General features: G+C 45.7%; 1 protein-coding gene across 3 annotated transcripts in view; it reads right to left on the bottom strand.

The window, feature by feature from the left end:
- Window positions 1-26,072, bottom strand: part of EYA2 (EYA transcriptional coactivator and phosphatase 2) — a 170,414-nt gene that overhangs the window by 87,601 nt on the left and 56,741 nt on the right. For 2 of the 3 annotated variants that reach the window (XM_068987109.1, XM_068987111.1), the window contains exons 5-6: window positions 8,351-8,418; window positions 6,682-6,859 (exon numbers count right to left, since the gene is read on the bottom strand). In XM_068987109.1, the coding sequence (XP_068843210.1) occupies window positions 6,682-6,859; window positions 8,351-8,418 (246 nt within the window). Of the gene's footprint in view, window positions 1-6,681; window positions 6,860-8,350; window positions 8,419-9,684; window positions 9,696-26,072 lie in introns of all 3 variants that reach the window. The other variant, XM_068987110.1, reaches the window with a different exon arrangement.

Below are 26,072 nucleotides of genomic sequence, written 5' to 3'. Positions count from 1 at the left end.
TTCCAGTGAGTCAACTCTTCTCATGAGGTGGCCAAAGTACTGGAGTTTCAGCTTTAGCATCATTCCTTCTAAAGAAATCCCAGGGTTGATCTCCTTCAGAATGGACTGGTTGAATCTGCTTGCAGTCCAAGGGACTCTCAAGAGTCCTTCTTCACAGTCCAACTCTCACATCCATACAAGACTACTGGAAAAACCATAGCCTTGACTAGACGGACCTTAGTCAGCAGAGTAACGTCTCTGCTTTTGAATATGCTATCTAGGTTGGTCATAACTTTTCTTCCAAGGAGTAAGTGTCTTTTAATTTCATGGCTGCAATCACCATCTGCAGTGATTTTGGAGCCCAAAAATATAAGGTCTGACACTGTTTCCACTGTTTCTCCATCTATTTCCCATGGAGTGATGGGACTGGATGCCATGATCTTCGTTTTTTGAATGTTGAGCTTTAAGCCTACTTTTTCACTCTCCTCTTTTACTTTCATCAAGAGGCTTTTTTAGTTCCTCTTCACTTTCTGCCATAAGGGTGGTGTTATCTGCATATCTGAGGTTTTTGATATTTCTCCCGGCAATCTTGATTCCAGCTTGTGTTTCTTCCAGTCCAGCGTTTCTCATGATGTACTCTGCATAGAAGTTAAATAAGCAGGGTGACAATATACAGCCTTGACGTACTCCTTTTCCTATTTGGAACCAGTCTGTTGTTCCATGTCCAGTTCTAACTGTTGCTTCCTGGCCTGCATATAGATTTCTCAAGAGGCAGGTTAGGTGGTCTGGTATTCCCATCTCTTTCTGAATTTTCCACAGTTTATTGTGATCCACACAGTCAAAGGCTTTGGCATAGTCAATAAAGCAGAAATAGATGTTTTTCTGGAACTCTCTTCCTTTTCCCATGATCCAGTGGATGTTGGCAATTTTATCTCTGGTTCCTCTGCCTTTTCTAAAACCAGCTTGAACATCAGGAAGTTCACAGTTTACGTATTGCTGAAGCCTAGCTTGGAGAATTTTGAGCATTACTTTACTAGCATGTGAGATGAGTGCAATTGTGTGGCAGTTTGAGCATTCTTTGGCATTGCCTTTCTTTGGGGTTGGAATGAAAACTGACCTTTTCCAGTCCTGTGGCCACTGCTGAGTTTTCCACATTTGCTGGCATATTGAGTGCAGCACTTTCACAGCATCATGTTTCAGGATTTGAAATAGCTCTACTGGAATTCCATCACCTCTACTAGCTTTGTTTGTAGTGATGCTTTCTAAGGCCCACTTGACTTCACATTCCAAGCTTTACTTGTTAAGAAATCTGTCAATCTGAGATTCTAAGGCAAGAGCATCCAGCACAGGGCTGGCAATTAGGAGATATCAGCAAAGGGCTTAAATTGAGTTCTGGCTTGACGAGACCTACATACATGCAAGGACCAGTGAGAAGGTGTAGGGATGAGGGTGGGCACTTTTGGATTCTCGTTGAAGTGGCATTTCTGGTCACAGTGTGCTGAGAGGCTGCCAGGTTCCTGCCCTCGGGCAATTGTCTAATGATCCACAATGAACAAGTGGTCAGCACCCCGCAGGACTTAAGTCCCAGAGCCAGCATCCACGTTGTGTTGGTTTTCAAGCACAGAAGTTTTAAATGCATTTTATTAGACTTCATTATCTTTATTTAACTAATGAGGGAACTGAGGCTTATGGAGATGATGTAAGCCTGTAACCCTGCAAATGAGCGAAAAAGCCAGAACTAAAATTTGGGCCTGCCTGTGTCACTAGAGTGACAGAACTATAAACCAGCGTGGAACCTTAGAGGACCTCCCATCCCACTTTCTCGTCTTACATTTGCTTGTCTTAGCTCCCAAATGTACCCTGTGGACTCCATCTTTCCTTCCATAATTGCCAGTTCTTGGATCATTGGGGTGGCGGGGAGAAACGCTTTTGTCTAAAAATACTTGGCAAGCCACTAATTTTTTCCTACCCTGGAAGGACTATTTCCCTCCCAAACCCAAGGGATTGAATTTTATTTATTTAATATTTATAAAACTTCTTAGCAGACTAAGGACATAATAAAAAAAGATGTGATTTTGAGTTGTAGAACTGCTGGGCTGTCTCCAGCTCCCCCCCAATTTTTGGGATACAGCATTAGAGACTCCCCAAACATCAAACTAGCAAAGACTTTCTTCTGGAGGATGAGGAAAAGGCAGCAAATAAATTCACAGATGCTTAAGAGTCATAAATAAAGTTTATCCTGATTCACTTGGTAGTTCTAAGACTGTGGAGGCTTGGAAAACACTCATTGACCCCATTAAAATCCAGGCAAATATTATTAAAAAGAGGAGGAAACACCAGCTACCTAAGAAATGTCCCAATAAGGTGTTGGGTGAAGTCAATTTATTAGGGGTGCCAAAAAAAGCAGCTTTCCCCAACCTTATACATTCTTGAGACTTCCCTGGTGGCTCAGACGGTAAAGTGTCTGTCTACGATGCCGGAGACCCAGGTTCGATCCCTGGGTTGGGAAGATCCCTTGGAGAAGGAAATGGCCATCCACTCCAGTACCACTGCCTGGAAAATCCCATGGACAGAGGAGCCTGGTAGGCTACAGTCCATGGGGTCACAAAGAGTCGGAGACGACTGAGCGACTTCATGTTCGTTCACTGTTAATATAATATATATATACATTCTTGAGAATGAAGGGTCAAAGTTCAAGGACAAAGTCAGAGGTACACATGCCACAGCAAATTACAGTAATCCTTCTTGGAGTCATCTCACTCTTCTTTCTCCGCTTTTAACGCTTTTACTTATTTTAACAACTGTTGAGGTATAACTGACATACAAAAAATCCATACATACTTAGAGCACAGTTTGGTAAGTTTTGAACACATGGTCACGTCTATGAAACCACCACCACAATGAAGTTAATGAACGAATCCAGCACCAAGGGTTTCTCTGTAATTTCCCTGTAGTTGCTTCCTCCCGCTACCCACTCCCCAGCCAACCAGAGGTCTGCTTTCTTTCACCATAAATTAGTCTGTATTTTTTAGAGTTTTAAACAAATGGCATCACTTAGTATGTGATGTCCACACACATACAAACACACACTTTTCTGGCTTCTTTCAACCAGCAGGACTGTTCCGAGATTCAATCCACGTTGCTATATTTATCGCTAGTTTATCTCTCTGTGTTGCTGAGTACCACTCTACTGGGTGGAAGAATCCCTATCCGTTCACCTGGAGATGGACATCTGGGTTGATTCTAGTTTTTTGGCTGGACGAAAGCTTTTATGAACATTCACTCATCAGTGCGAGTCCGTCTTTGCATAGACTTGAGCTTTCTCATTATGAGAGACTGTGGTTGCTGGTTCATAAGCAACTGCAAAAATGTCTTCCAAAGCGGTTGTAGCATCTCACACTCCCACCAGCAAGGTTATGGGGATTCCAGCTGCTCTGCATCTCTGCCAATCATTGGTACGGTCAGTCTTTGTAATTACAGCCATTCAATTTGCATTTCTCCGACTAACGCAGCACCCTAGTCATGTGCTTTTTACAAAATATTTCTTTCTTTTATTTTTGGCTGCGATGGGTCTCGGCTGCAACACTAGGGCTCTTTGTGGTGGGGTGAGGACTGCTCTCTAGATGTGGTCCATGGGCTCAGTTGCCCTGCAGCATGCGGGATCTTAGACACCGGGATTGAACCTGTGCCTCCTGCTTTGGAAAGCAGATTCTTACCCACTGGACCACCAGGGAAGTTCTAGTCAGGCACTTTTCTTTTTTTTTCCGGCCGTGCTGGTATATTCTTTGGTGAAGTGTCTGTTGAAGTACTTTGCCCATTTCTTTATCGGGTTGTTTTCTTATTATTGGTTTTGAAAGTTAAAAAAAAACCCCCATATTCTGAATGGTTTATTTTATGTGTCAACTTGTCTGAGCCAAGGGAGGCCCAGACAGCTAGTAAGACATTATTTTTGGGTGTGGCTGTGAAGGTATCTCCAAAGAGATTAGTGAGTAGAGACGATATGCCCTAACCAATGTGGGTGGGCATCAGGCAATCCATTGAGGATTCGGGTAGAACAAGAAGGCAGAGGAAGGGAGAACTCTCTCTCTTCCTGACACATAAAACTAACTATCACACATGAGTTATTTAGAAGTGTGTTCTAAATACTTTGCTTTTGGATATTTTGGATATTTGCGAATTTTCCAAAAATCTTCCTTTTACTTCTAATTTAAGTCCCCTATTTTCAGAGTATGTACTTTTAATTCCTTGAAACCTTTTAAATGTAAGGGGACGTCACGATTGATGGCCTGGACGTTCTGTTTTGGTAAATGTTTCATGCGCATTTGAAAAACACGTGAATTTTGCTGTTCCGTGGAGGGGCCTACAGGTTACATCTTTTCCCTCTAGTTCCCTCCCCAGAGAAAATGAGTTAACGGTTGTTTTTGCATCCTTCCGGAAACTTCCTATGCGAATATGGGCATTAAACTATATTCATATTTAAAACCCTCCAGGATCATGTCGTGCACGCAGTTCTTGTTTCCTCACCTATCACAATAGCTCAGAGAGATCCATATTAGTGGATTCTTTTCAACAGGTGTATAGAGTGCCAAGGGTGGATACACTACCATTTATTTAACCTGACTCCTATTCATGGATATTTAGGTTACTTCCAGGCTTTTGCTCTGCTGCATCAAGAGTTCTTTTAACTTAAGTCTTTGTATCTATGTGAAACTTTATTTTTAGTGTAAGTTTGTAGAAGTAGAATAATTGAATTAAAGCAACCACTACTGATTTGTCTTTTCTCTTGAGTAACAAGAGAGGTTCAGATTTTGCTTTTGCCATCAGCAAAAGTGCAAGTGAAAGCTGCTCAGTCGTGTCTGACTCTTGGTGATCCCATGGAATTCTCCAAGCCAGAGTGCTGGAGTGGGTAGCCAATTCCCTTCTCCAGGGGATCTTCCCAACCCAGGGATCGAACCCAGGTCTCCCTCATTCTGGGGGGATTCTTTACCAGCTGAGCCACAAGGGAAGCCCAAGAATACTGGAGTGGGTAGCCTATCCCTTCTCCAGGGGATCTTCCCGCCATCAGTGAATTGCCCTGCAAACGTCTGTGAGTTGCTGGGGCTTCAAGTAATTGTGAATGCGTGTTGATGCCAACGGTGCGGTGATGCGGCTGTGGGCTGCGGAGGAGCAGAGCCTGAGGACAGCGTATCGGGACAACGCAAAGGGTGAGCATGCTCTGTCAGTAATATATAAACCTCTTGAGCCTCTGGAATTTAGAACCAACCACTCAAGGAGATCCTGGATAATTTCAGAAGTGGAGTTTTTATGGGGAATTTTAAGAGAGTGCATGAGCGTGTGCGTGTGTGCGTGTGCGCCCAAGTAAGCTTACATGCCGTTCCTTTATAACAGACACGGGGGAGACGAGGCAAGAGACCTTGGTTACAGCTGACTATTATTTATGTCATTAGATTTTATGTGAGCTTGTTAGACACACAGTAAAAACCATCTCAACCACTTATTGTTGAACCTTAGGGCCAGAGGATAAATGAAGAACAGGGGGAAACAATAAGGGAAAATTTCAAAGAGACACAAAGAGCCTTTATGTTCGCTCCGGATGGGGAACAAAAATGACCATCTCACATAACCCAAATTCTTGAGAAGTCAGTCTCTAGAATCCAGCTCACCAGCAAATTATAGATAGTAGCATCAGGTGGAAGATTTCCTGCTTATATTTCATTTCTGAAACCAGTTTGAAGAGGCCACATGCTGAAAAGCAGGATGGGCAAAGACAATTCAGCAAGTTTGTTACATTTCACACTCTTCCAAGGAAGCAAACTTTGGAAATTAGAAGGTGGGTATTATGCGTTTATTCTGTACTCTTTGATGAGGTCACAGTGACCAAAGCCAGTGCCCAAATCTTAAACTGCCTTCCAAGCTGACTGAAAAATGCTTGGCCATGTTACCTTCCATTTGTCACCAAGCCAATGGTATTTAACTCACCCCAACTGATGGAAAATGCAAGCAACAGCCACACCGAGAACTTCAGGAATCAAAGTGGTGAGTCTTCACTACTGTTCTTTTTCTAGCCATCCACCAATGAATATTTATTGAATGAATGTCCATACACATCATGCTAGCTTGCCTTCTACAAAGCCCCAGAAACAGGAGGCTTCAGAAAAGAAGAAAATGCAATGGTATTTCCTATCATTGGACGTTCTAATTTACGGCTGTCATGTTATTTAACGGTGATGAGTCTAAATTGTCTCATAAAGAGTAGACATGTGCATAGCAGATTTACGAAATCAATAAATGAAGGCCCAAGCTGGTGAGCTAGTTTGCACAGGGATGCAAACATCACCAAAGGGCCTGGATGTGGAATCGGGTGTGCTCTGTCTAAATGCAGCAAACATTACTCAGCTCCAGCCAAGCACTGTCACTTAACAATGTGGGCCTAGGGTGACTGGATCATCTTTTAAGAGAAGGCAGTCATTAGAATTTTGAGGTAAAAATTTATGACTTTCTAAAACATGGGTGCAATTAAAAACACACGTACACCATGCCCCCACACCCACACACAAAGAAAAGCTAACAAAACATATCTGAGGGCTGATGCTAACTCATGGGTGACCAGTTCATTACAACCGGGACCTCCACCCAGTTCATCTTTCATACAAGAGCTCAGACCACAGCCACGAATGACCACAGGGCAGTGATGGTACTTACCGCCAAGCGACTCGGAACTCTGGCTGGGGATGTTGTGAGATGCCTCCTGGAGGACGTAGGTGGACGTGGAGAGAGGAGAAGGGCAGATGCTGCTGGCTGGGACGTAAGGAGGGCTGTAGGACGAGCTGTAATACTGGGAGTACTGGCTCTGCGGGAAGCTGGGGTAGGAAGGATAGTCCTACAAAGGGAAACCCACAAGGCTGTGAGTGGGGAAGACTGTCAGGCTGACGCGGGCGAGGGGCCTCTTGGGCCGGGTCTTCTGCATCGATCCCTGTTCCCCCACCGTTACAATAAACGTTCTATGAGGGCTGGAGTTTTCCCTAAAAGCAGATTTTTCCCCAAGACAAGGATTTAAGGGCAAGTAGAGGATTTGAGGGGTGAAGGCAAGACTAGCTGGGGAATGGGGAAGCGAGGTAGCAGAGGGAAGAAGGGCAAGGAGTCAGCACGGGGGCTTCTCCAGTGGAGACTGGAGCTGAATTCTACCCAGGAGATGCTGGGATGGCAAAAAACACACCTCAGAAAGATCTCTCCCAGGGGGCAAAGGAGCGGAGGTATTTATATACTAACTCCAGCCAGTCTTTGCTTGAGAGCTGCTCCCAGAGGGTTTCAATTCCCTGGCACTTCCTACTGCCCTATACATTGGTTCCAGAAAACACCCGTGTGCCCAGGGATGCAGAGACTGGCAGCTGGAAGCCAACAGGTGCACCCTAAGGGACATGAGTATGGTTCTGACAGCGTCCATCTCAGCCACTGTTGTATCCCCAGTGCGTGGGAGAGTGCTGGGCACACGTGGGCACTCGATAAATGCTACAAAAAATTAAAGAACAACTGAACGTGGACTGAAGACCACATGCACTTGCTCAGGAGACTAGGTGACCTTTTAGGGTCATGGTGGGTGGTGGTGGTGGTAGCTCACAGTACGCCTACACAGCATCAGGGATCCAGAACCTTCTAGGAGGGAGTCTCAGAGATGAAATCAAAGAATACCAATCCTCTTTATCAAAGAGGATCTTGGTCTGTTTCAACCAACCAAATAGTCCAACTCTCCCACCATAGTCACTGTTTCATATATTTAGCCCCACCGGAAAGCAGAGCTTCTCAGTCTTGCAAAGAACTCATGGAAGGTTCTTAACAGGAAAAGTACACAGGCAGTACACAGAGTTCCTCCACCCTGAGCAGGTTAATTCTTAACTCACTCTCTAAGTGAAACCAGGAGACTCACATTATTGGCCAACATCCACCCATCTTTATAGTGTTGACTAAGTTCCATTTCACAAGTATTTATAATGCCCTCACTCTGTGTTGGGCACTTTACAGTGAGATGCAGAGGTGAAGATGACGTCCTTTCACCCTTGAAGAGCTCGGGGTCTGGTGAAAGGCACACGTTTTTGCTTGCATAGGTTCCAGATTCAACAGCCAATGGGTGTCTTCGACGGGGATCAAGATGGAACACAGAATGGAGCGCCTTCATCTGGGAAATGTGCCAACAATTCTGATTTCTCTGCCTCGATGCTGTCTCTGTCCGGTGGCTGTTGGTGTAGCCTGGCCCCTGTGGCCTCCAAACCCAGGGAATGAGAGGCCTGGTGCAGGTGGCCTCTCTGGCCACCCTGATTTAAGGGGACTACTTAGGGAAAGAGCCCAGAAGACCACTGGTAGGGAGCTAGACTACCTGGTGAACGGTTCCGAATCCGGCCGCGTTGGTCAGTCCATTTGCTCCTTGATAGATGCCGGCCGTGCCTGCGGGAAGGAGCGACAGATGAGGCTCTTGCAGTCAGAGAGGGACGTGGAGGAGAAAGGCGCAGTGGAAGGCTGGAGGTTCGACAGTTTGGGATGGAACTTATGACTCTGATCATCTCTCTGAACCTTGGTTCTCTCAGTTAATGAATAAAATACAAATAACACCTTCAAAGGATTCTGGTGAGAGATAAATGAGAGAGCGCACAACACAGCTTCTGGTACTCGGTAACTATGTTTTAGAAATAATTTAGTTTTTAAAAAATTGTAGTAAATGTACATAACACACACTGGCCATTTTAACCATTTTGTTTTTATTTTTAAAAATTGAAGTATAGCTAATTAAAAATGTTGTGTTAGTTTCGGACATACAGCAGAGTGATTCGGTTAAACATATATATAAAACAGTGCACGTGGGTTCCAATTTCTCCACATCCTCACCAATACTTATTTTCTGACTTTTTAAATAAATTGCAGCCATTCTAAAGGGTGTAAGGTAGCAATGATTATGCTTTGAATTAAATGAATGAATAAAACGACTTCTCCTTTTTGAACTTCAGTTGTCCCACCTGTAAAACGGGAATAAAAATGATACTACTGCTACTAGAAAATGCTACTTAGTCAATGAACGAGTAAATGAATGAATGAGTCGGTGTCTTTCCCTGGTCTCCCCTGACCAGGTAAGCTGGTGGTCCGGGGAGACCTCCGAGATGACATGTGAGCTAAGTCATGAATGGTAAGAGGAAACCAGGGATGGAAATACCCTAAGGGAAGGGACATCTCGAACACCGAGGGCGAGACTCTCAGGTAGGGACTAGCTTGATAGGTTACAGAGAAAGAAAAAGGGGTCCGTGGAGCAGGAGCCCAGAGAAGGAAGAGGGGGGTTACGGCCAGAACAGCAGTGAACTCTGAGTGTCAGGGCTCCTCCTGGGGGAAGTGAGCAGAGGAAAATTAGGTCTGGTGCTCACGGCAGCCTGGATAGTGAGTGACAGCCTCAGGCGCTGGAATCCAGGCAGTCTGGCTCAAGCCTCCTTTTTCAGCATGGCTCTATACTGCCAGGCTTCCCTGGCGGCTCAGACAGTAAAGAATCTGCAATGCAAGAGACCGAGGTTTGATCCCTGGGTCAGGAAGATCCCCTGGAGAAGGAATGGCAACCCACTCCAGCGTTCTTGCCTGGAGAATTCCACAGACAGAGGAGTCAGGCGGGCTACAGTCCATGGGGTCACAAAGAGTCAGACACGACTAAGCGACTGAACACACACACTCTACTGCCAAAGCTGCTTCTTTTTAGAACTGTTTTTGGGGCATACGTTATAAAATCCCTCCACTGTAAATGTTGGTTCAATGATTTTTAAAGTAAATTTCTTAACTGTACAGCTGTCACCACGATGCAGTTTTAGGACATTTCTATTACCCTCAAAGAACCCTCATGCCTGTTTGCAGTCGACCTCTTCTCCCATCCTCAGGCAGCTCTTTTTGATTATAGCCATTCTAGTAGATGTGTCTGTCCCTGGAGTAGGAAATGGCAACCCACTCCAGTATTCGCGCCTGGAAAATTCCACGGCCAGAGGAGTCTGGTGGGCCTCAGTCCATGGGGTTGCAGAGAGTCAGAAAGCACTGAGCAACTGAGCAGTAGATGTGTAGTGGTCTCTCATTTTGGTTTTAAGCAGCATTTCTCTAATGACTAATCAAGCTGGGCACCTTTTTATGTGCTTATTAGTCATTCAGGTGGCTTCTTTGATGAAGATTCATCCAAATTTTTTTCCCACTAAAAAAAAGTTAGGGTGTCCTCTTAACACTGATTTGTAAGAGTCCTTTATATACTCTGGACACAAGTTCTTTATTAGACATATGATTTGCAAATATTATCCCCCAGTCCTGTCTCTTAATTTTCCTAATGGTGTCGCTTGAAAAGCAAAGCAAAAGTTTTAAAGTTACTAATATTTTTTTATAAATCTTGCTTTTGCTGCCTAACTCAAGGTCATAAAGACTCTTTCTAATATTTTCTTTTAGAAATTTTAGAGTTGAAGGTCTTACATTTAGGTCTATGATCTAATGTAAGTGAGTTTTTGTGTACTGTGTGAGATAAGGGCCTAAATTAATCTTTTTGCACATGGCTACCCAGTTGTTCCAACACAAGAATAAAAAGTCTATCCTTTCCCAAGTTACTTGGCACCTTTGTAAAAAATTGACAATGTGAGAGTTTATTTATGGGCTCTCTATTCTCTTCCACTGACCTATCCGTTCTGCACCAGTTCCATCCGGTCTTGATTATTGTAGCTTTATATGAAGTTCTGAAACCAGCTAGCGTAAGTTCTCCAACTTGGTTTTTCTTTTCCAAGATTGTTTCGCCTTCTCAGTACAACCTTGGCATTTACATATCAGTTTTAGAATAAGCTTGATAATTTGTATTGGCAAGAATAAAGCGGCATGACATTATTCAAGAGTATCAACTCAGAAATCTATATCCAGAGGAAACATCCTTCAGAAATGGGGGAAATCAACACATTCTCAAAATGAGGGAGAACCAAGAGAACTTGTCACACAGTAGACCTCCCCTGAAATAAGGGCTACAGAAAGTTCTTAAACAGACAGGAAATTTTAAAAACCAGGGGCGGGGACGGGGGGGCGGGTTGGGCGGGGGAAGGAATCCTGAAACATCAGGCAGGAAGAAAGAAAAAGAGTGAAAATATGGGTAAGGAAAATCTCTTGGCCAAGAGGTTATAACATTAACTCAATATACAATTAGATTCATAACTGTTTGCTATTAAACTTGTTTTACAACTATATAAAACACTGAAATGGTTCCAAAGTCAAATCGACAAAATAAACTAACCATATCCTTATCCAAGGCTTTCCCAGGTGGCTCAGTGGTAAAGAATCCTCCTGCCAATGCAGGAGATGTGGGTTTGATCCCTGGTCTGGAAAGATCCCCTGGAGTAGTAGGGAATGATAACTCACCCCAGTATTATTGCCTGGGAAATCCCATGGACAGAGGGCCGGCTGGGATACAGTCCATGGGGTCACGAAAGAGTTGGACAGGACTTAGCAACTGAACATCACCACTCTTATCCAGAGGTGAGGGGAATGTGTCCCAAGCACTGGTAAGGCAGGGGGGAAGTAAACTCCCAGAAAGTAATTTCACTAGGAGCTTGGGGGGCACAGGGAAGGGTTCTGAAATGCCAACTGGGAGGTGTGGAGTCAGGGAAGGCTTCCTGGAGGAAATGACAACTAAACTAGTCTCTGAAGGATGAGTAGGAGTGAGATGCATGAAGAGGGCACGAACCAGGAACACCAGCATACATGGGCATCTGCTTCAGATCGTCATTCCACAGAGGCGTATCTGAGACCCAGAAACCAGAGAGTGTGTCCTCACTAATACGGCACGATATGCTGGAATCCCATTCTCTCCACCACGGCCTGTCAGGACACATCTGGGCAGAAAGTCTAGGCCAGTCTATTTCATTCAAGGTCATTTTGGGGGTCCTGGTTACCATGGCAACTCCTCCCTGATAAATCACAGAAATATGCCTGCCTTGGGAAGTCACCTCTGGATGCGGTGCTTTCTCTCCTGATCTCTCTTTTCTTTGGCGGCAACCTTCTGAATGATGAATGGGGCGGGTTTAGAAATAAACCAGCCCACAATCTCATCCCTTGGTATTCTTTCTCCCAAATGGCTTCTTGTTTGTTTACATTTTATGACCCAGGAGCATGAGAAGAATGGGCAGCTGAACAAACCACAGCATGCCGAGGGCAGTCCCTTAGTCCCCGCAGTGAGAGAACCCTCCCATGCCAGAGAGGACGCAGGAGGAAGGGGGCACACAGCCCAAGATGCCTCATGCCACATATGTGGTCTGCAAATGGATCCAACTGGAGCTGGAATGTTAAACACTGACCTCTAGCCTCCATTTGGCTGGTGGAAGGCCTGGGGAGGGCAAGGATGAGAAGAGGAAAAGCATCTCTTAAGGGGATGATAGTGACGGATCCTGCTTTGAGGTCCCCTCCACTATCCCTTCATTCCTTCTCTCTCATATTAAGGGAATCTCTGCTTTCAAGCTGCGCACATGGCCAATTAGAATAAGCACTGCACGGCCCAGCTTCCCCTGTGACTGGTGCAGTCATGTGATGAGCTCCAGGGAAGGGAAGAGAGGTAAATTACTGTGTGCAACTTCCAAGTCGTGCCCTCAAAGGGCAGAGGCGGGTTCTTCCTTGCCTGGAATGGAGCTATGTTGGATCACAAAACTGAGGAACCAGACATAGGAGCTTGGACCCCTGCTATATGTGCAGACCAGAACTGCCAAATCAGTTTGGACTTTGAGGCGAGAAAGAAATGTTCTTCTTTCTTGCTGAAGACGCTGCTATTCTATATGTCATATCGGAGAACTGCTTTATTTTTTTGGCTGGTTGGGCTGGTTGGTTTTCTTGGATTTTAAGTAAAAGTTGATTCTCACTGCCTGGCTCAGTAAAACAGTTTTTAAGTGAATGGTCATTCATTTACTCAATAATCATTTCCCAGTGATGTACCAAATACTACTGTGTCTACAACTTTTCTAGTATCCTACAATAGGCAAGGGTTGACGCTGATGTTCAGCGAGGACAGACAGAAGACCACTGAGTGAATAGGTACACAAGGAGTTGAGATAATTCCAGACAGATCAAAACAGTGGTGTATGAGTGCTGGTTTTTAAATGCTAACCCTTTGGGGAAGAAGATGGGGCAATTCACAGTGGGATCTGACAAGTTCTGAACTGGTCCACACTGGGCTCTAGCAGACGAGTCTCTGATCACGGGCATGGATGTTGGGGGCAAGATGGAGCTGCTGTGAAAGCTTCTCACTCCACTTCCGTATTATGTTTGTTACCGCTGGCCAGCAGGCTCGTGGGCTGATCCCATTTGGCAGGCCAACTAAAAATGAGGTTGAAGTAGGTAAAATGGCTTAGGAAGAAACAGGAAGAAAGAAGGCTTTTCTCAAGTGGGGGATGCAATTCTCCGGGCTAGAGAAGCGGGACGGAGCAAGAGGGAAGGGAAAAGAGTGAGAGGAGGCGAGTGAGGACGAGCAGGAGTCGCGGGGCAGAGGGATTCTGTTCTCTGCACTCGCACATAGCTGCTGAGAAAGCAGCAAGACCCTCACGTCATGGGGAACACATGTACACCCAGGGCTGATTCATGTCAATGTATGGCAAAACCCACTACAATAATGTAAGTAATTAGCTCCCAATTAAAATAAATAAATTAATTAAAAATAAATAAAAGGCCCTCAAGTCACAAGTGGCTGTGTGTGCTGTGGCTAAGACAGGAAGCCCTCGAAATCTTACCGGGAGGAGAGGGATGGAGCTGGTGCAGACAGTGATAAATGGTGACTGACATGCAGTTTCAGGGTCAGGGAATGATGAGGGTGGTGGGGATTGTGTCAAACTGCAATGTATAGCTTCTATCTAAGGGGGCAGCAGTTTGGAGCAGACACTATTTGGCTCCCGAGGAGGTATTCCCAATTCCTTTCCCCCCAGCAGCTTCAGGATGGCCATGTAATCTAGCTCTGGTCAAGGGGGCTTCTGGGAGAAACTTTTGTTCCTCTGCTGGATCCTCCCTTGGATTACGTAAGGATGTAATGTCTGGAGTTACAGCAGCCATCTTGGGACATGAGGTCACAGCCATAAAAACAAAAAGTCCACTGGCTGAGGCACAAGGAGTAAAAAGATGAAAAGAACTTGGTCCTCGAAGATAAAAAATTGAGCTGACAAACAACCTTGGGGGTCCAGACTTCTGGCTAAATACCCAATAAATACCATTATGGTGTAAGCTGATGTTAACTGAGCTTTTTGTTCCTTGCAGACCAAAGCATTCTTAACTGATACAATACTACTCAGCTCCAGCTCACCTGTGTCACCTAGAAATGTGAGTCTAAAGTAGCCAGGGTGTCTGATTTTTCCAAACAAGTCAGAAATCTGGATTTGTATAAAATGTTCCAATTTTAAAGTATATGCAATCAATACAAAGTAGTCAGACAAAACAAACACAAAACAAAAAAAATTAAAAACACGGTCACCGTATGGATGTGGCCTATGGGTTTCCAGTTTGTGACCTCTGGTCTAGGAAGATAGAACAATGAAAGATTCCTGGGTCTACAATGTAGCATAGACACAGCAAGGAAGAGCCCCAGACCCAAAAAGGCCACATGGACCAAGAAATGAACGATTTGGCAGCAGCCTGGGCCCCAGTAAGGGAAGACAGGGTGAGCCCCCAACCCCACAACACACTGGGTAAGATGCCAGAACTACAGCCAACATTCTGGAGAGTTTGGGAAAGCCCCAGACAAAACTTTCCCATCAGTTCAGGGAAATGGTGGCTCCAAAGAGAAATCACATTGAAATACTGAAAATAAAATCAGTTCTATTTTTTACCCCCTTGAGCGCACAGATTGAGATTCATACCTAGACAAGGGACTGAGGAATTCTTCATGTCCCTGGAACTGTACTTCCACCAATGTCAGGGAATCTGTGCGGCTAGCATCTCACGGCCTCCCACCCCCGCCTTTGTCATCATGCAAAATGTTGAGTGCTGAGGAGTTAATTCACGTTCTTTGCACATTTTCCATTCCAGTGTGTCTGTGTGTATCCTTTGTTTCTGTGTTCTTACAAATAGTGCACTAGCATTTTGTGGGCAAATATATAATTCCCTGGTGGCTCAGATGTAAAGAATATACCTGCAACGCAGGAGACTCGGGTTCAATCCATGGGTCAGGAAGATCCCCTGCAGAAGGGAATGGCTACCCACTCTAGTATTCCTGCCTGGAGAATCCCATGGACAGAGGAGCCTGGTGGGCTACAGTCCATGGGGTGTCGAAGAGTCAGACACGACTGAGTGACTAACATCATCACTCATTTATATGTAATTCCAGTAAATTCTGTGCATTACATTTCTTATGGTTTCTTAGCTGTTTTTCATCCAGCATTAGGTTCTTTTTTTTTTTTTTCTCAAGTACCTTTATTGGTATCTTTTAACATAGCTCATTAAAAATCTATGTTCCATATTTCTTGCATGAATCCCCTGAAAGTTCCAGACCTGGCAAAAATATTTTTAAGTACACAGCTGATTTCTGCATTACATACGTAATAGTTATACATTTGTTATTTGTTTTGCACGTAAAAGTCACATATACAAATGCAGACTAATCAAAACGTAAAAGTCAGCCATTGTCTAGAACGAGGTACACGGGTCTATATCAGAAAGGAAAACTGAAGCTGAAACTAACCTGTGTTGCTTATAAGATGTGAGATGGAAAGCACAAGTTGGAAAGGGTATGACATCTTTTCGGAGTGGGATGCATCTATGTCCATGTTCGCCTTTTATGGTATTAACCTCTTAGTCACTGGCACTGAGTATCAGCATTAGGTTCTTAAGACCCATCGATGCTACTGCAGGTATATCCCGCCTGCCGCCCCCGCAGCTGCGTAGTCCTCCCTGTGTGCTTCTTTCTTCCTATCTCTTTGGTTCCCTCCTCCATCCAGGAGGGGATGTGGGATGCCTCCATCACCAACAAGGTTGCTGTGAACATCACTTGACCTCTCCCTCATGTTCTGTGTGTGAGTTTCCTTGGGATGTACCCCTACGAGCTGGGCTGCTGGGTCCCAAGGCCGAACAGACTGAGTTTCCCTAAGGACTGAGTGAGCACTCTTGGCACAGCTACTGTCAGTGATGGTGGGTCCCCTGCCCTCGAATCCCCACCAGCGGCTGGCATAACCCCACTTGCTAATCTCTGCTATCCAATTAGGACCAACGTGACATCTCATTTACTGTCTTGAATTCATATTTCTCTGATGACTGGGTGACTCTGCACATCCCTTCTTGGGCTTGTTGCCTTCTAGATTTCCTTTCTTTTTTTAAGATTTTTTTTTTGATGTGGACCCTTTTGAAATTTTTATTGAATTTGTTGTAATATTGTTTCCATTTTATGTTTTGTGTTTTTTTTTTTGCTGCCAGGCATGTAGGAACTTTGCTCCCCAACCAGGGATCGAACCCACACCCCCTGCTTTGGAAGGTGAAGTCTTAACCACCAGGCCAACAGAGAAGTCCCTGGATTCCCTCTTTTTAAGGAGATGGTGACAGTTGTCAATGAAAACCTCTCCTCCCTCTCAAGCTCGGCTTTAACTTAATCTAAGCCCCGAGAAGCTTCAGTTACCAGCATTAGCTGTTGTACCACTACTGGAAATAGTCTCCATTTATTGAATGCTTACTACCTTCCCCAGGGCTGGTCATTTTACATGCATTATCTTGTTGTGTCTCCACTATGCACCCGAGGAAGGAGGTTCTATCAGTAGGTGACAGAGCAGGGTTCAAGCCCAGGTCAGCCTGACTCCAAAGCTCTGGGCCCCAGCTTGTGTGCAGCTCAGCCTTCCAAGCAGCTGTGGGAAGGTCACAGGTTCTTTAGGCCCTCCTGATTTCACTGTCACCGCGTGTCTGACCCGCCATCCCAGCCAAAGGAAATCTCACGGAGAGTCCCAGTGAACAAGCACCCTCTCATCAATGCTACTTGTTCTGGAATCTATCTTACAATTTCCTTCCCTGTAACAAAGGAACTTCCTCTACTGGGTCCACAATGACACTCAAAAACTAGATTCCCACTTGCTGCAACTAACAACTAACTAACTAACTAACTATTAAAAGACGCTTTAAAAAAAAACCCATCCCTCTACCCCCAACAGGTACTCATTCATTCATTAAGTCTGACTGCTGCCAGTACTAGAATAAAATTGATGAAAACATACCAGGACTGCAAGTGAGAAATCTCTGGATATGCAGTTGGGAGGGGTGATATACAAAGTCATCAGGAGATAATGTACCACAGAGAAAAACCACAGGTAGAGAGAGGTGAGCCTGTTATAGAAACCCACCCACTCAAGCATCCCATCCATGGCCCAGATTCCAGAAAGGGACGAATCACAGCTCTTTTTCAGGGTGATTTTCTGCTTCTTTTCTTTACCCAGGATCCAGTGACCACAAAGACCTGGTAAGCCCTGGCTCAGCCCTTTTCCTACTGTGTCCACTCATCCAGACATTCACTCATTTATTCAATAAATATTTGCTCAGTGCCTCCTATGTGCCAAGATTTCTATCTTGAGAAAGAGCTGGGTCCTATCTTTTTGGATCTAAGAGCCTGGAAGGGGTGGATGACAACAGTGAATTCAGATGTAACTGATTATTTTGCCCTCGTGACTGTGCACAAGTCTCAGTTTTCCTAAGCCTCAGTTTTACCACCTGAACAGTGGAACCGAGCACAGTTTACTTATATGATTTATTATGAGGATTCTGTGAGATAAGGCTTATGAGAGGCAGAGCCCAGCACAGAGTAAGTGTTCATTAACTAGGGGCTGAGCTTATGATCCTCTCTGGGTTCATAATTACCGTTGGAGGTATCAACAAGGAGAGTATTTCATTGGTCCAGCATTTAAGAAATGTTCATGGAAGTAAAAACATCCAGGAAGGTTGGAAAAAGAAAAAAAAAGAAAAAGAAAGAAAACAATTTGGATAGGGCCAAACACAGATCCCAAATGAAAACAGAGGATTCTGGGGTGGGCCTGGACTGAGCTCTCGGCTCTGAGACCCACTCATGGTCCATAGATAGGAAGGGAGGCGCCCAGGTCCGTCTTGCTGATACCGAGTCGTCAAGCCCATTTTGCCGTCTTAAAACAAATCCAAACACGCCCCCGCAGCTTGTCCTCTCGCATCTTTGCTCCACGTGGAGTCCAGCCCACATCTGCGTTTAATCAAATCAGTTGCTAAATGTCACAATGGCCTCATTCACAGGTAGCATAAAGCATATTTAACTGGTAATAAAACAATCCGCATTCCTGAGAATGCCTTTTCAGATCGGCTGCCCTGTCACTGCGTCTCTGCCACACGAGTCGGAATAAAGCTGGGGTAGAGGCGGGGGAGGTGGGGGTGCCAAGAGGGGCGAGGATACTGCTGGGGAGCCAGCAATCACAGGCAGGGCCACACGTGCTGCTGCGGGAAGACATCCAAGGCGCTCGGTGAGAAAGGCAAGAGGCAGGATGGGGAGGCTGCCCTGAGCAAACACGCCAGACGAAACACGGAAATCTGTTCATTTCAGTTACATAGAAAGATTGATAAACTGGGAGAGCCTCTTAGAGGAGATGGTAGGTGAGCAGAAGCTCAACGGATGAGACAGAACCAGCCCAACCAGTGAAGCACTGGTTGGGGGTATCAGCACAACGTAAAGGCCCTGAGATGGGAAGAACAAAAGGGAAGCCAGTGTGAGCTGAAATGGAAGAAGGGCTTAGGGGGCCATATGCATGATGTGGTCTGAAAGGCTCTTCAGGCGCTGACCCAGGCCAGGCTTGGCCGGGGGCAGCTATGGCTGGGCACTGGCATTTATTTCTGATTGCAACAGGAAACCCCAGCAGGGCTTTCAAGCAGGGGAATGGCATGATCTGATACAACTTGGGAAAGGACTGACTGTGTGACTTCTCTGCTTAGTGTGGTAGAAAGACATCAGGGGGTGATAATGGATGCCAAGGGCAAATACGCTATTCTTACTGCCAAGCAGCTCCTTGAGAGAGACTCTTGAGAATGGGAACCTATAAAGACCAGAGATTCTGTTTTGTTTTTTTTTTTAATACTCATTTATGTATGTATGTATTTGGTCTTAGTCCTGGCATATGGGATCTTTAGTTGTGGCATGTGGGATCTAGTTCCACCACCAAGGACTGAAGCTGGGCCTCCCGCACTGGGAGTGCAGAAGTCTTAGCCACTGGACCACCAGGGTAATCCCAAGATCAGAGAAATGTACACTGATGTCAAGTGCCTAGGGAGGGCACTAAGGTTAGACAGGCCTTATATTGCCCTGGTAGAAATTTGACAAGAAGGGAGTGTGGGAGCCAGCCTGGATCGATTACTGTCTCACATTCCCCCCGAGCACAATGATTGCTTTAGGGGTGTGCCTCTGAACCACACAGGTCCAAACGACAGGCAATCTCAAGATAATAGATCGTAAAACAGCTGAGCTGCTGCAGCCACTTGGTGATCAGGAGGGCCCTTGGCATTTACATGACTGCCCTCCTCCAAAAAGAGATAACATACCCATTTTTCACTGAGTAGATATGCAAAAAAGTCTGCTGAAAGATCAGATGAAATGATTGAATCTTCATCTTTGATGCTCTCCCCTCATCACAGATTTAAATGCCATCACCGATTTCTATGAATAGGGCCTCTTAAATGCTCTGCAAGTCTATCCATTTTTCTTCATCTCCACCACCACCACCTCCACGCCTCTATCATCTCTTTGCCCGAGAATGCATAGTATCTTCATTGATTTTCCTGCACCCACCCAGGTCCTGGTTCAATTCCTCATCCTCAAGGCCCACTCTGCTTCAGATCAGTACAGCCTCCCTGGCTTCCCATTGTATTTACAACCCTTTACTACATCCACAGGACTGCTGAGACCTGCGTCTTCTCTAACTTCACTGAGCTCCACCTTTCTGCCCTGCTGTGGGATGAACTGCACCCCCTGAAAAGATCTACTCAAGTCCTAGCTCCAGGACCTATGAACATGACCTGATCTGGAAATAGGGTCTTTGCAGATATAATCAAGTTAAGATGAGGTCATTCTGGATTAGGCGGGCCCTGATCCAATGACGGGCTTCCTAGGTGGTGCAGTGGTAGAGAATCTGCCTGCCAATGCAGGAGACGTGGGTTTGATCCCTGGATCAGGCAGATCTCCTGCAGAAGCAAATGGCAACCCGCTCCAGTACTCTTGCCCAGGAAATTCCATGGACAGAGGAGCCTGGTGGACTACAGGCCATGGAGCTGCATAGGACTGAGAGACTGAGTACCCAACACATGATCCAGGGACTCATGTCCTCATGAGAAGAGAGGAATCTGGACACAGGCAGGCAGAGGGAAGAAGGCCCTGTGAGGACAGAGGCAGAGATGGGAGTGATGTGTTTCCACAGCCCAGGAAGGCCAAGGATGGCCGGCGACCACCGGAAGCTGGGGGCGGGCAAGAGACAGGTTCTCTCCCAGAACCTGCAGAAGGATCCAACCCTGCACACACCTTGATATTGGACTTCTGGCCTCCAGACCTGTAGGACTTGGTTACTGCAGTCCTAGCAAACCAGGACACCTCCGCTTGGCCTCTTTCCAGTTTCCTGGCCGTTTAGAACATCATGTTGAGACGTCTATGTTTGCCCTTCCCTCCGCCTGGAATACCTGCTTATAGCCCAAATGTTAGTGTCCCCACGAATCATCCAGAGATCCTGTGAAAAAGTAGATTCTGTAGGTTCTGGGTGAGCCCTGAGGTTTCTAACCCTCTCCCAGGTGATGCTGAGGCTGCCAGGCCTGGCGGTCCTGCCCGGAGGTCCTGCACCCTCTCCATGGGGCTGCCTCCTTCGTCAGCCCCAGCTTCGATGGGACACTCTGACCATGCCGGCTAAAGTAGTCCCTACAGCCCCAGCCACCTCAGCCACTCCTCACACGCTACCCTGGTTTCGATTTTTTTCTTTCGGTAGCACTTACACTGAGCGACTTCACTTTCACTTTTCACTTTCATGCATTGGAGAAGGAAATGGCAGCTCACTCCAGTGTTCTTGCCTGGAGAATCCCAGGGACAGCGGAGCCTGGTGGGCTGCCGTCTATGGGGTCGCACAGAGTCGGACACGACTGAAGCGACTTAGCAGCAGCAGCAGCACAGCCTCTGGAATCATCTTTACATCTTTAGATACACATGTATTGTTTCTCTCATTCTCACTTGGATGTAGGCTCCCTGAGTGCAGGTACTTTGTCTTTTATTCACTGTTCTAGGCTTGGTTTCTAGAAGAGTAGGTGGTACATGATGGGCTCTCTGGAAATAATTTTTGGAAAAAAAAAAAAAGAAGGTAGGCTTTGTTTTTGGCACCATTTACAGCTCCTAGCACCATATGCAGCACGTTACAAACATTCAACAGCTCTTTATTGAACGAATTAAAAAAGTGAAGGAATTGACTAGGATAACTGATTATTGAGCACTTATTAATACTACGTACCAGGAACTACACGAAGTCCCTCATTTTAATTATCCTAGTTTATCCCACCTCTGATGAGGAGAACAGAACAAAGGGGGCTCGGTGTGATCTCTTTTCAATCATTTCACCAATGTTTACTGAGCACCCACTGTGTCCCAGTCTGTCCTAAGCACAAAGGACCCAGCAGTGAATAAGATAATGGAAAGAAACCGCTGCCTCCGTGGAGCTGACCTCCTAGTGGGGAGGGCCCGGAAGTGAATAAACATGTCAAATAACATGTTAGATGGTGACAGGTGCTGGAGCCAGCCAAAGCGAGGACGGGAGCAAGGGAACACTGGGATACAGGGTGGGTGGTCAGGGAAGGCTCTGCATTTTAGTAAAGCCTTGCAGAAGGTGAGAGAGCCACACCTACAGAGGCTACGTCACTTGCAATTTATAACTCAGAGGTTATAAGTGGCAGGGTTAGGGGTGGGAACCCAGGACTGCCCGACTCTGGGCCCTGCTGTTCTCCATCTCAACAACCTCCAACCTGCTGGAATTTCCACCCCCGACCCTGGAAGGTTCATTAATAGTTTCAGTGTATGACTGATTGAACCTAGTGAAAATTTCTTCCTTCCAGGGTGCCCCTAGCTGCTGGATCTGTTCCACAGGGTTCTGATCCCCCGACAGTACACAGCTGCCTGCAGGGCTGTTTTGATCATGCTCTGCGATGCCAGCCACAGGCCCCGAGGCCAGTCTGCCATGAGGAAGGCCTGCAGAATGTGTTTTTATAGTCTCCTGGCAGCCAGTGCTCAGCAACCAGGGGAAATTCTACTGGAGGGGCCAGGGGCTCGCCCTGGGGCAAACAGAGGCCAACATCTGGTTCGTGACAGGGTGGCCGTCCAAAAAGCCACAGTACAGCCTCGGGTCTAAAGTTTCTTGGCAGTAAAGACAACCTTCTCCAAATTGATACTTTTTTAAATAGAGAGGTCAAGTGCTTACCAAAATGACCGCCCACAGCCATCCTCGAATGCCTCATAAGCTCACAAATCCTACGTCTGTCCGACTTGAGATGGGGTGCAGAGAGCCTCGTAAAATGGTGCATCCCTCTCAGGTACCCTTTACGGGAGTATGGGGCTGGCTCTCCCTGAATGCGTCACTCCTCTGCTTACAAAGCTGCCTCTTTCAAGTGTTTACCATTAGGACTAAGGTTGCTTCTGCAGACCTGTAAATTCCAAGTGGGTCCACCTAATGCACCCCAGGAGGATGTGGGAATACCTTACGTAAAGGCCACGGTTTCCCTTAAGATGTCTCCCACTTCTAGATCAAAGCCGACTGTCCTGGGTCCTAAAAGCCATAATTCACTCCCTGCCCTAAAACCTCACGTGGCTTTTAAAGATCTGATGGTCCAAGCAGCTGCAGACCTTGGCTTTCATCTCTGCTGGATTTATTTCCCCTTCTCTGGTCAGCTCTTCCAATCTCTGTACCTTCAATGGTTTCCAAAGTCCCAGAACTTGGGTGTCGTCCTTCCCCACTCCTGCCATCACTCGTGGGTGTTTTTAAGTCTGTCTTAAAACTCAGAGGGGCGTTCACACACACAAAGCAAATCCTACGTACTAGGTCAGTGCTGGGCTGGATGAGGTCTACCGACGAGTCGCTCTGCGTATTTTCTGTTTATTTTGTATTTTCCCTCCTCTCTGCAGAAGGAAAGCATTTAAAGCAAGGGGTTATAGGGCATGGACTCTGCTGATCAAGGTTAACATCACGGATAATAAGACTGATATCATGTAGCCCTGATAAGAGGCAAGGAGGGCACAGCATCACGTGTGTGGTCTCCTTGTCCCAAATGCACAGCCTCAATCTAACCTTGAGAAAACATGAGACAAACCCAACTGAGGGACTTCCGACAAAACTGCTTGATGAGTATTCATCAAAGTGTCAAGGCCTTGAAAGGCTGAAGGTTTGTCAGAGATCGGGGACCAGGAGGGACCAAATAACTAAATGTGACGTGGGATATTGGAACAGAAAATGGAAATTTGTGGGAAAACTGGTGAATTCCGTGTCAGGTCTGTAATGCAGCTAGAAGCACCATGCCCCACTTAATTTCCTGATTTTGATCACTGTACTACGGTTCCAGAAAACTCACACTGGGGGCAGCTGGGTGAAGGGTGCACAGGGACTCTGTCCCATCTGTGCAACTCTCCTCCTCCGAGTCTTAACTCACTTTGAAATAAAAAGTTAAAAAATGAAAAAGGACAAATTCTGATGGAGTTTGATTTGGATACTTACTGGCTAGGTGATCCGGTGCAAATTAAGTAACCCCTCTGTGCCTTAATTTCTCCATCTGTTAAATGGGTATTGAGATAGTAGCCACCTGACAAGGTTACTGTAAAAATTAAATGAAGCAACGTGTGTACTGTGTTGAGAATGGGATCTGGTTCTGAAATCCTATAACCAATGTCATCTGCTGTTAGTATCATTAATCTCATCACTCTCATTTCTGCTATTTCTCTTTTGTTGGGAGAGAATGGGGTGAAACATGTATAGCAAATTCAGTGTCCTCTGTCAGCTTATCAACCTGGACATTTCATAGTATCTGCCAGGTAACTGTGGCAAAAGGATTTAAAAACTCACACAGAACTTTCCTGGAAGTCCAGTAGTTAAGACTCCATGCTTCCTCCAATGCAGGGAAAGCGGGTTCAGCCCCTGGTTGGGGAACTAAAATCCCATATGCCACACGGCACGGCCAAAAAATTAAAATATAAAGCTGACAGAAGTTATTAATTTCATATAACCCAGATTTTGCTTTTTTTTTTTTTGAGCAAAAAAGGGAGGGGAGCTCTGCAAAATTGGGCTTACTGTCTGCCATGCCGTCACACATTCCAGATGAGGAGCATCTGCACCTCTTAGATGAGAATGTGCTCTCCATGGGCCCACACTCCCCTCCCCTCCCTATTGCCTTCCCATCACTAAGGATAAATCCTACCATTCTTGACTTGATACCTTTTCTACAGTTAAAAAAATTTCTTTAGTGTATTTGTGGTTGGCTGAGTAAACGACCCCAAAGATACCAATGTCCTAACCCCCAGAACCTGGGAATATGTTACTTTAAATGGCAAAATGGACTTTTCTGATGTGACGTCGGATCTTAAGATGGACAGATTATTCTTAATTAGCCAAGCGAGCCCAAGGTAATCACAAGGGTCTAATAAGAGGGAGGCAAGAAGGTCTGCTAAGAGAGGAGATAAAACAATGGAAACCAACGTTGGAATGATGCAATTTGAAGACAGAGGCAGGGGCTGCAAGAAAGGAATGCGGGCAGCCTCTAGAAGCTAGAAAGGCTGACATAATGGATTCTCCCCTGCAGCCTCCAGAAGGAATGCAGCCCTGCTGACACCTTTGCTTTCAGAATTCTGACCTTGAAGATGAAAAGATAACAAATTAAAAAATATATATTTAATATTATATTAATACCGTGTCACACAGTATGCAGGCTCTTAGTTCCCTGACTGAGGATCAAACCCACGCCTCCTGCATTGGAAGCACAGAGTCTTAACCACTGGACCACCAGGGAAGTCCCAAGAGAACGACTGTGTTATTTTAAGACACTAAATTTGGGCAATTTTTTGTTGCACCAATAGGTCACTAATAGTACTCCTGTCTCCAACAAAAAAAAAGAGAGAAAAATCCTGCAGAGGCCAATTTCTCTTAGGCTCAGTCCACTTTACTCACTCGTGTGACCTGCCCTGTTCCTGTGGCCATTCGTGTTTGCTGCCCCTGGACCCAGGAGCCTTATTCATTCATTCATGCAAGCATGCATGCAAGTCTTGTAACTATTCACTGAGGACACAATGGAGAATAAGACACAGACTCTGCCCTTAAGAATCTTACAGTCTAAGTGAATATTTGAGGGGATTAAACACAACATTTAAGCTTCAAAAAGCGAAAAATCGTATGAGAAATGTGCAAAAAAGAAAAAAAAAAACAACAAAGGATTTCCCTGTTGTTCCAGAGGGCTAAGGCTCTATGCTCTCAATGCAGGGGCCTTGGGTTTGACCCCTGGTCAGGGAACTAGATCCCACATGCCACAACTAAGAGTTTGCATACTGAAACGAAGACAAGATCTCAGGTGCTGCAACGAAGTCTGCTCGCAGTGAAAAAAAATAAAAAAAGAAGTATGAAAATACATAAAATTTTAGAAAATCGGACAAGTTGCCTCAATGTCATCTAAGTTCTGTCCTCACAATAACCCAGAGAAAACAGACATCATACCCATGGTGACCATCTCAAAAGGAAGGAAAGTGAAGCTCAGGGAAGTTAAGTAACAGATTGAAGGTTGCAGAGCTGGTAAGTGGCTCGTAGCTCCAGCAGGAGCCTGTCTTTGTTCTGTATTTCCAAGAGGTGCTCAAATCTGTCAGAGCTTCCCCTGAGGAGCACACCAAGCTGTTGAACTCTTGAACTCAAATCTTACCGGCCTGCGCTTAAGCAGCGGCACATGTTACGGTGATTAACCTGGACCGGAGCTGGCCCTGGACTGGGCTGTTTGTGGTTGCAGCCACTTGGTGACACATTCAGAGCAGATGAAACGACTGGTCCAGAAAAAGCAGATCAGCACTAACTCCACACTTGGCTGGGAGGATTTGGCTCCTAGCCACTCGCAAC

This window comes from Capricornis sumatraensis, chromosome 15 (assembly GCF_032405125.1).
Source record: "Capricornis sumatraensis isolate serow.1 chromosome 15, serow.2, whole genome shotgun sequence".
NCBI lineage: Eukaryota > Metazoa > Chordata > Mammalia > Artiodactyla > Bovidae > Capricornis > Capricornis sumatraensis.
Note: the sequence above shows the minus strand (reverse complement) of the source record. Positions and strands in the feature narration are given on the sequence as shown.